Source organism: Condylura cristata, unplaced genomic scaffold (genome assembly GCF_000260355.1).
Source record: "Condylura cristata isolate star-nosed mole 26May11 unplaced genomic scaffold, ConCri1.0 scaffold00022, whole genome shotgun sequence".
Taxonomy (NCBI): domain Eukaryota; kingdom Metazoa; phylum Chordata; class Mammalia; order Eulipotyphla; family Talpidae; genus Condylura; species Condylura cristata.
Window position 1 is genome coordinate 20,360,272 of NW_004567123.1, and position 11,425 is coordinate 20,371,696.

General features: G+C 40.4%; 1 protein-coding gene across 2 annotated transcripts in view; it reads right to left on the bottom strand.

Moving 5' to 3' along the window:
- The window catches only part of ASXL1 (additional sex combs like transcriptional regulator 1), a 68,131-nt gene extending 56,712 nt beyond the window's left edge, over positions 1-11,419 (bottom strand). For both annotated transcript variants that reach the window (XM_012728314.1, XM_004687292.2), the window contains exons 1-4: positions 11,318-11,419; positions 5,477-5,559; positions 5,338-5,340; positions 2,617-2,725 (exon numbers count right to left, since the gene is read on the bottom strand). In XM_012728314.1, coding sequence (XP_012583768.1) covers positions 2,617-2,725; positions 5,338-5,340; positions 5,477-5,559; positions 11,318-11,374 — 252 coding nt within the window. In that variant the 5' untranslated portion in view covers positions 11,375-11,419. The remainder of the gene's footprint in view (positions 1-2,616; positions 2,726-5,337; positions 5,341-5,476; positions 5,560-11,317) is intronic.
- Between the last annotated feature and the right edge of the window lie 6 nt (positions 11,420-11,425).

Genomic DNA, 11,425 nt, shown 5'->3' on the forward strand with positions numbered 1-11,425 from the left:
TGGGAAAGGGCACAAAATGATGTAAAAATAAACTATTGTAATAAAAAATACATTCTGAGCCCTCTGGTGGAAGAGTGGGTTAAAGCACACCACTAAGAAGCTAAGACACTTGACCATGAGTTCGATCCCTGCCCAGGAGGTGATCACATGGTGGTGCAGCAGACCTCTCCTGACCCGCCCGCTGCTCCCCTCAGCAGTGTTATTTCGTCAGTCGGCCTGTTCTGCTCCCTGCTTTGTCTCTGGTGAATCTTCTTCTCACCGCCCTTGCATGTATGTATGCATAAATAAATAAATCTTTTTTAAAAATACACTCTAAGCTATTTAGAGTTGATGGACCATGTTTGTAATAGTTATACAGGTACAGAAGGTATAAAATAAATGGGGGTAAACTTGTAACAGTAAAAAAGCTAGACCTATGAAAGAAATCACTGTAAAACTCAATTTTTCTAATAATGAACAACCATATACCAGAGACATTTTGCGGGAGTGGAGTGGGGAATGGGATCAAAAACGGGGGGGTGGGGAAGGAATTGCACGGGATTATGGTGATGGCACACGGGTGACATGGTGATGGGAAACCCGCAGGGATTACAATTGAGATGGAAAAAAAAATGTACAAAATGATGTAAAAATAAACTTATAAAATCTTTTAAAATTATAAAAAAAAACCTCAATTTTTCTGTAGGTTTTAAATTTTTTCAAAATAAAAAAATGTATTTAATACCACCTTCGACACAAGTGTTCACTGAGCAGATCTGGATTCACAGGTGGTGATCAGGATGGTAATCGGTTGGGTTTTTTTTTTTTTTTGCATTCTTTCTTACCCATTTCTGAATAGCAATAAATGAATGCCTGTACAACTTCTAGAAGCTAGTCTGTTAGCAATTAGGCATTTAACAAGAGACTTAAAATTATCACACATTCATAACCTGAATTCTAGAATACTACACATTAATCTTTTAAAATATACTCATGTATTTTTGTATGTATCATCATGGCAAACAGTTACTAAATAAAGCAAACATCAAAACCATAAATATTTTTTCAAATATTAGCAATATAAATTTTTGTTTGAGTTAAAGTGGCAAAATTTATGTACTACTACTTCCCCCTTCCTTTCCACTGGATTTTCACATATTGCTTACGTTAACAGGTCAAAATGTTAAGATATACACACAAATAAATAACCAAGATAAAATTCTACAAAAGCAGAGGAGTAAGTACTCTTCATTTTGGCTGAGATATGAATGAGCTAGATGCCAGAGGCAGATGTAGCAAGTTTCATCAAGATTATGAGCACTATTTATCAGCAAATGTCAAAACAAAAAAGGATACTAATAAAGGACCAGATTGCAGTCATCATACACTAATTCACTTACTAAGCATGCACTTACTGATGTCTGCTTTGTATGATAGTCAAGTCAATAATGAAATGAGTAACACATAGTCTATCTGTGCCCCCAAATCTAAGTGGGGAAATCAGACAAGCAAACCATTAACCCAAAAAGAACACAAGAGTATTAGAGAGGAGATGCCTGCTGACACATAACTGATAACCAACATAAAGCCAGAGGGAGATGAGATGACAAACTGAACACCATCTTCAGTTGATGGCTCTCAGACACGTGTTGCAGACTAAAAGAAAATCTCCATGCTTACAGCAGACTCAACATGGAGCTTCCCTACGACTCTGCAATCCCATTCCTAGGTATCTACCCAAAAGACACAAAACACTGACTCAAAAAGATACCTGCACCCTCATGTTTATTGCTGCTTTATTCACAATTGGAAAAGACATAGAAACAACCCAAATGCCCAAAAATGGATGACTGGATTAAAAAGATGTGGTACATATACACAATGGAATATTACTCAGCAACCAAAAAAGAAACACATGTCTTTTGCAATAACATGGATGGAATTGGAAAAGATCATGCTTAGTGAAGCCAGAAAAAAAAGGAAAAATACGGGATGGTTTCTCTCATAGCAGTTATATAATACACCAGGCGAGAAAATAATGATAATGATGAACATTTTGTGGGGGTGGAATGGGGAATGGGATCAAAAACAGTGGGGGGGGGGAGGAAAATGCACTGGACTACAGTAATGGCACATGGGTGATTTGGTGATGGAAAACCCAAGGTCATTGCAACTGAGATGGAAAAATGCACAAAAATATGTAAAAAAAAAAAAACTATTTTAAAATTTAAAAAAATAAAAATTAAATTAAAAATACATCAAAAATGTTTATTAGTTATTATATTTCACAAGTATATTCATATTTCAGTTATTTTCCAATGAGCAAATCTTACTTTAGCTGCCCAGTAATTATTACAAACAAAATTCTAATTAAGAGACCTATGCAATTACCTCACACATACTTACAATCTGCAAAGACAGACTAGCAAAAGCTGAATATAAAGCCATTAGCTAATATGACAAAATAACTCCTAAAACTTGATTCACACTAGAAAAGTGCTATTAGGACCAATAGCATCAGCATCACCTGACTACTTATAAGAAACACAAAATTCATAGACCTCATCCAGATACAGCAGGTACTTTTCACATACCCTAAAGGTTTAAGAATTATTACAATAAAAGTATATTACTCACCTTTAGAGTGAAAAGACTGATTCGGCCAGGCAGTTTATAAAACAGGCTCTCTCCTCCTCTTGAATTGGAATGTAGCATGGCATTGAGACACGCAAGAGGGGATGTTCCACTGTGAAAACATACAAAGATGGATGAAAGTCATACAAATGCATATGTCTAATAGCTCAAAAATCTAATACCACCCAATTTATTCTTAAATCAAGAACCAGAGCAAGAAACACAAAGAAAAAGACCCATACCAATTTCATTATGAAAGTAACAAAAGAATAACCAAAGTTGACACCCAGAGCACCCTGATAAAATCTGCTCCACACCCAACACTTCCTTAGTGGTCTTTGAAAATGTGAACAGGGGCCTCACTGGTGGCCCAGGACTGTCTTAGAGCTTTTGCCGCAATGGACTGAGTTCAACCTCCAGCAGGGAGTTGACCCACACAGCACTGCAGACCTCTCCTATCTCGCCACTGCTCCCTTCAGCAGTGTATTTCAGTCAATCTGCCTGTTCTGCTCCACACTCTGTCTCTGGTGAATCCTCTGGCCTATCCAAATAAAATCTTAAAAAAGAAAAAAAAATGTGAACCAAATTCTCAAGAACTTTATAAAACCAAAATACAGAAAAAGAAGTTTATAAAACTAACATTGATTTTTCAAGTTCACGCAAGGTTTGAAAAAAATGCATCCGATATTTCAATAAAAATTCAACTAAAATTTAAATATTAAAAACAAATCTGGGGCCCTCCCTGGTGGCGCAGCGGGTTAAAGCACAGCACTGAGAATCTGAAGCCACTTCCGTATGAGTTTGATTCCCGCCTGCCACCTGCCCCGGAGGAGACCACATGGCGAGCCAGACCTCTCCTGACCCGCCCACTGCTCCCCTCAGCAGTGTACTTCGTCGATCTGCCTGTTCTGCTCCCCACTCTGTCTCTGGTGAAGCCTCTCGCCGCCCCTGAGCCTCTGGCCTGTACCCCAGTTCTGTATGAATAAATAAATAAATCTTTAAAAAAAAAAAAAAAAACAAATCTGGAAATTTCCTATCTTCTAGATTTCAACCTGTGTATCAGGCTCAGAAAATGCCACATACAATGTCAATACAAAGACCACAAAATTAATGGTGGTGTCCCAATAAAACAAGCACACGTTTTTCTCCCCAGTTAAGTATTTTTTAATAAGCACACAAAATGAATAGTGCTTCATTTTGTTTTTTTCTGTCAGAAAGGGGAAAAAAGATGGGTTTTATTCTATATCTACCCAGAAGCAATCATTCAAATTTAAATATAAAAGTCAAAAGGATTCAGTACCCAATAACACTCAAACCCCCCCCCAAAAAACTTGTATACAACACATTAAATTATTTCATGTTCCTCCCACAACAGGTCACAAAACAATGAAAAGTCAGTTGTTAGAGACTGCCTACTAAATCTTAGAAAAGCTGAAAAAGTATAGAAAAATGGCCATTAAAAATACTGACTTTGGCACTAACATCAGTACTAGTGCTCACCTGTACATCTTTTCCTTCTCCGTTTGTTAAAAAAATATATATAAAGTGAAAATTCTTAGCATTTTTCAGAACTAGAGGTCTAATTTATGCAGCATGTCAAAAATAAATTCTGAGCCTAAAAAAGTCTGGGGGAAAAAAAGAACCTATTACTTATTCTGCTTTGGAACACACTGAATGCTAAAAAAAATTTTCGCCAAGAACCAATCTCTAAAAGAAACCTTGTGCAGAATCTGGAGTATCATGTGGGTGTGCTAACATCTCTGCTACAAGGAGGAACAGCATGCTGGCAGAGTCCTTCTGCGAAGTGTGACTCCTACACCCTATACTTCGGTCTACAAATTACACAGCTGCTCACTCATGACAAGCTACCATGACTGCTTCATAATTCCTGTAAGAGCTAGAAGCGGAAACAGTTAAGGTTTTCAATTCCATCTGTCCCAAAGGAACTAATTTACCTTCTATAGGAATAGTGATCCAACAGCAGTGCAGACAGCAGCAGGACGGGAAGTAGCCCAGAAAAACAAAAATAAAGCACAATTTTAACACTGCACAGCACAAAGGTACTATTTAAATCAATGTGATCTAACAATCCTGATTATCCCTCCCCACAAATTGTCAACAGAACATCTGAACTGAGATCTAAAACATGAGACTCTTTTGACTCAAAAAGGTCAATTTTAAATTAAGTTCCTAAAGTTTTCCAGGCAAAAACATATGTTATTGGTTATGAGTTCTAAGGAAATGTTTTGTGCTCTCTTCATCATTTACATTAAAAATAAAGGAACGGTTTAAGAAAAGGTTTGGGATAAGGATGACAGAAATGGATTAAGGAGTCACTGGTTTTCATGTCTACTATTTCTTTTATGTTTACAACGTGTTGCTTCTAAGCAAACTGCATCATAGGATGAGAAAAACAAGATCACCCCAAAATTAGAATATTTATATTATGAATTACTAGAATCAGAGGGGGTGGGGGATAGAAGTTTTACAGTGATGAGAGTGATGAGACTCCCTTTCTTTGATACTAAATTAAAGGACTAAGATATAGCAGTTTTAGACACAACTGAACCTATCAGATTCTCTATAATTAAAACTCGTAAAAAACAGAGTACAAAAAGACTCCTTACACAAAAAAACAAGGCCATGCCAAAAATTTAAGGAAAACCAGGACAGGAAAAGCTGCTGCATTTCTAACAAAAAGAAACTGATGCCCCCAACTCTAACCTTCTGCTCAGAGGACACACAACCTGGGGAGATAATGCCGCCATACTACCACCAAACATGTATATATGTGGATTTACTGACATGACTACAAAACATAAATCCTTTGAAACTCTATTAAGCAGCAAGAAGAAATACAAACCTCATTTCTTTTAGTCCTTCTGCCTCTATGACCTGCAGAATCTGTTTTGGTGTCATTGGAGCATCTGAGTAGTTTTCTAATACCTGAAGAAATATAAACGTTCTGATTTCAGTGTGCAATTTCTATTTATATCCATCAATCTATGTCATGGCCTACAGTTAGTTCTGTTATGAGGTGCCACTGCTGACAATTTCATTTTTTCATTGTTAAGATTCCATCAAGGGCCCTCCCTGGTGGCGCAGCGGGTTAAAGCACAGCACTAAGAATCGAAAGCCATTTCCGCATGAGTTTGATCCCTGCCTGCCCCGGAGGAGATCCACATGGCCCGGCAGACCTCTCCTGACCCGCCCGCTGCTCCCCTCAGCAGTGTACTTCATAGATCTGCTTGCTCTGCTCCCTGCTCTGTCTCTGGTGAATCCTCTCACCCTCCACATCTCTGGCCTGTACCCCAGTTCTGTATGAATAAATAAAATCTTAAAAAAAAAAACAGGTATAGCCATTTGCTGGAGAAGTACTGCAATTACCTCATTCTCCATTCTAAAAACAAACCTTAGCATGTATGTTATACGGTATCTGGTTACTGCTCGAAGCTGTTAACATGGCAAAAACACAGAATACACATTGCTACACAAAAATTTTAAGGCAGAAATGCATTCTAAATGTTCTTTCCCAAGAAGTCTGATTAGAACCCACATTTTAAAGTGACTCTGCCTGAATATTGTGAAATTCTAGTATAACTGCCACAGTACATTTTGCTGCTTGGGAACAGTATACTATGATTCTACGAGACAGACAAAAGCAAAACAGTAAGAAACACAACATAACATCCCATTTATGTTAGCATCATCTATAACTAAGTAATAGCAGTAATTTCTTAGTTACCAACTGCAAATCTCCCACTATAAGTTGAATGGTTTTAGAAAAGTTATCCTTCTAAGAGAAGCAAAAGACAGGCTGTCAATCTCTCTACCTTTGCAGCCACTGAAGTTACTCCAAAGCAGTTAACATCTTACAGTTATTTAAAAACCATAACCTGGCCCTCCCTGGTGGCGCAGCGGGTTAAAGCACAGCACTGAGAATCTAAAGCCTCTTCCGCATGAGTTCGATCCTGCCTGCCCCGGAGGTGACCGCATGGCGTGGCAGACCTCTCCTGACCGGCCTGCTGCTCCCCTCAGCAGTGTACTCCGTCGATCTGCCTGTTCTGCTCCCCGCTCTGTCTCTGGTGAAGCCTCTCACCGCCCCTGAGCCTCTGGCCTGTACCCCCGTTCTGTATGCACAAATAAATAAATCTTTAAAAAAAAAAAAAAACCATAACCAATTACTGCCCAGTCACAAATAAAATGAAAGGGAAAAGTCTGATAGGACCACTGCTGAGGTTTCTCTCTAAAGAACATGAGTCAAAGCACCAAAGGAGTTAAGTTTTGGTAAAGCAGAAATAAACGCCCTATTTACCATGTATCATTCTTAGCCTCTCTTCAATTTTTATATTCTCCCTGGGTATCATTACTATCTCTGTTTCAACTACTATCTAAATTCCCAAATCCTGATCTCTGGTCTAGACAGGTCAGTCTTCAGTTCTGAACATGTCTCCCCCACCTTACCACTTAACTGTCTACTCCAATTCATTTCCATTCTAATTCATTAAATCAGTAACTCAAATTAATCTCCCCTCCAAACCCATACTTCTAATATCCCTTACCATTTTTTGGTGTCCAATCTAATCATCTAGTTCAGAAACCAAGTCATTACACTTCAATCTCAAGCATTCCCAGTTCCCACAGCCAGTTTCTTACTTGACATAACACAAAAGCTTCTTCATTAATATCCCTGCATTCAGTCCTGCTTTCCTCAAATCCATTCTTATTCTGCTGTCATTCTTCATTCCACACATACATGAAAAACTCAAGTTTGTGCCAAGGGCAGTTCCAGGAATTCATCAGTAAACAAGACCAAATCCCTACTTCTACAAAACTAAGAGGCTATATAGTAAACAAAGCTGCCCTCATCCTTCCCCATTTTAAAATCCTTCAAAAACCACCTTATTACACACAGCAAAAGCTAACGCTTCCAGTACCCACTGGACCAGTAGAGAAGCAGAGGCTTTAGAACCAGACAGTAGTTCAAATTTTGGCCTTCTAAACTACCCAACTTAAGTGCAGGTCCCCTCACTGGTGAAGTCAGGATACTGCTGTCTTCCCCTCACAGTTAGTTGTTTTTCAGATTAGTGGTGGTTTTTCAGATTAGTGGTGGAAGTGGTGCCTTCAATGCCAGGCATAAAGTAAGTGCTCATTGGCCTGGCCTACAAACACCTCAAAATAGAGTCTGTCTCTACCTGATTGCCAAACTGATACTTCACAAACCTTCTGTTCCAATAACTATGTATAGTTACACCCAATTCCCACTCTCACACTCCCCCCCATTCCACCCCTCTCTTGCTACAGCTCACACTTCAAGATTAAGTTCACAAAGCACCTTCTTTCAGGAAGCCTCTCTGATTTCTTCCAGGCAGACTTAAATGTCTCTTTAATTTCCTCATAGTTCTACAACATTTGTAATTTAACTTCAAAGCAGGACACTGGAGAGTTCAAGGAGGAACAATTCATAACTCTGCCTGGACAATAAGCAGGAACCAGGGTGTCTGCCTATCATTTATACATCTCTGACCACATTTATTTAAGTACAATTTTGTTATTGTGGTTGGACCCTCCCCATCCCTACAGACCCTCCCTATCCCTACAGACAAACCTTACCCATCTTTGTATTTGAAAACCTAAGTAGGTGCCAAATTAGACATTACTGACTTTAACAAACTCAGGATAAAGCCTGGCACAAGCAACTAATATTCAATGCCACAAACATAATCTCTTTGATACATATTTATTGTGAGAAGATTTGGCAAATTTTGTAAAACTGTTATTTTCATGAACTATAACTGGTAAATCAGTTTCCAGTTATTTAAACAGTAGTCAGGAGAGCTTGCCAGTCTAAAGCAGAGGAAACAATATCTCTAAAGGGAAGTCCCTTCAAAAGATACAAAATATTCACTAACAATAAAACTATAAAAAAAAAAACAAAACAGCTCCAGCTTTCAGTTTAAGAACAATTTAGCAGTGTTCTATTCCTAGTCTCTTTCTAGAGCACACTTAAAAAAAAAAGTACCTCTTCTACTTCAAAGGGGAAAAAATGTTTGATGTAAGAATGGTCAGTCATGAATCAAAGTGAGAGTGCATGCAATGAAGAGTTTCTCAAAGCCAGGGAGAATCCATTTAAAGGCACTCATTTTAAAGGGGAATCCCCTAGGCTGTTTCTCCCCAAGGCATTCCTAGCAAACAGGAAGATATTCCCCCTATAGTCCACCTCTGACATCTAGGAAATACCATACAACATAATATTTGAAAGAATACCTAACCTTTTCAACAACTTAATTAACTTCTGCAAAAATCATTCTCCTGTGACATGTTACACTACTGAAAATTCACCAGAAGTCTACTTTTCTATCAAAATAGCCCCCTTTATCACTCAAGACACCAATCTAAGCAAGGTCAGAAGTAATATGAAACTGACCCCAAGCAAGTGGACTTAATTGCCATGGCAAACATTCCAAATCACCTGTCCAGAGCAGTCAGTTCTAACCTACTGCTCTACCACTAGAACTCACTCTAGTTTAACTCTGTCCAGTATAATAAGCTCTCCTACACACAAATGTTACAGCATTTTTCCCCCAATAGGAAAAGGCCTCTAAAAAGGTTCCCCTCATTCAGTTCACCAACCAGTCTCACCCAAAGGGATGGAGAATTCTGAAACAAAAAAATATAAAAGATACAGAAAAATACATATCGCGATCTCATCATCTTCCACATGGTTAAATGAATCACGAGGTAATTTCTATTCATATTACTATTTTTTAAATGAAGTGCCACAGATAAAAAATAATTTACTGTTACTCTGGAATGAAGTTGACCCAATGATAGTAGACAAGTAAAATCTGGACAGTTGCATTCATGTCATAGTAAATGTAAGCACCTAAAGAGACTTAATAGAAAAGCAAACCCCAAATTCCTCAAGTCTCTAGACTACTAAGAGCCAAAAAGACTCTAGAGTTGTCAGGATATTAAAAAAAAAAAAAAAAGCCTCACATGATTAAAAGTACTGTACTTCTACCTCTTCTAACAAGTAAAACTCTGGCAAGCAAATTTCCTTTTAGTGCCTAGAGTCATAAACACCTGGCTAAGAGAAACTCAGAAGAGAATTTCAGTGATACCTAAGACTCAATCTTGAGAAGAGCACATACTTTAGGATATTCCCTACTCTCCTTCAAAACTAAATTCGTTTCCAGGTAAAATAACATTGAAAAACGCCTAAAGTTTTCAAGAGTCTAAGCTGGCCAACACATATTTAATTTTGACCGAAGAAAGTATTTGGGCGCTTCAAAAATGAAGCCCAAAACTTCACCACACAATGCTCAAGAAAGAAAACCAGTAAAAATTCTCCTATAGCAACCAGTTTCTTATAAACCATCTGAATTTTACAGGTTGTGAGACAAGGTTTACAACACATCTGCTGCAATCCCCAACATACATCCACATATTTTTGCACGTTTCATTAGGTGCCTTACTTCCCAGTAAAACAAAAGATTGGCAGATTCGAGTTTTCATTCACCGTTTAAAACGAATTATAGCAATTACATATAAAATACAGGGTGTCAGGAGAAAGCATGCTCTCTGCACTACAACCCTGATGTGACAGTTCTGAGAAAGTGACATCTCTGGGAGAAGTACAACCTGTTACTATTGTCACCCACAAAATTGCACATGAACATGCCTCAAGTATCTCAGCTTTGTGGGTAGCTGCATACCCAAAAGGAAGATACTGGCTTACAAGTCCTGACACTCTGAAAACAGAAAATTCAAAATCCCCCTCACACAGCAGCATCAAATACTCTTTATTATATTATTTTCTACTGTGCTAAGTCCTCCAAAGACGCTTGGTCTTTGTCCAACACTTCATGTGTACAAACGACCAGACACCAAGAAACAGACGCTACAGACGTGCACTCTGCGAAGTGCAATCAGCCTAGCTCAAGTCTAACTCACGAGGGAAACACCCGTCCGTGTTTCTCAAACTGTGGCCCGTGGGCCACCTGCGTTAGAAGCACCCCGGGAAGCAGGTTAAAGTGATTCTCGGACCTCCGGGATGCTAGGCTGGGCAGATCTTAAGTAGCGCCCGAGCACGAGGCTTCCTCGAGCGCCTCCCCAGGTGTCCCCACCATAGCATCAAGTTTGAGAGCCACAGCCCAGGGTTCAAGAGGGAATAAACACTCGCTTCCCTCCTCACACCTGGAATAAACTAGAGGAGCTCCAAACGCCACACGCGTCCTTGAAACTGGGGGGCGCGTTCCCACCCCAGAGCCAAACTCCCCACCCCACAGCTCACCAGGAAGCGAGGGGGGAGGAGCTTCCGACCCTTCCCGGAAACCTAACTCCCCCGAGAGCAAAAAACCAAGCTTCCCCAGACCCCCAGACGCTGCCAAATAGTGGGGGAGGGGAGGTTGGGGCCCCGTCGCCGGAGGGGGAGGAGCCGGCCCGTCAGCGCGCCCCTCCGCAGGAATTTGGGGGCGGGGGTGCGTGCAGAAAAAGGCGCCACTTGCTATCCCGAAGGCGACCGCTCCCCACCCAACGCCTTAGGGGGCTTGTCCAGTTGCAGGAGGAAGGACGGCCCCGCCTCCCCTGCGGTGAGCAGGGCTTTCGCCCCTCCCCCCTCCTGGCGTGGGGGTGCACGGCAAGCCACCCCCATGCCCCCCGCGGAGGCCCCCCGCGGAGTCCCCCCGGTGGCCCGCCTCACCAGGCGCGCGGCCTCGGCCCACGTGCGCTCCTTCTTCCTCTTCTGTTTGTCCTTCATCTTCTTCCTCCTCCCCGGCGGCGGTGGCGGCGGCTCCACGCGGGACCTCCG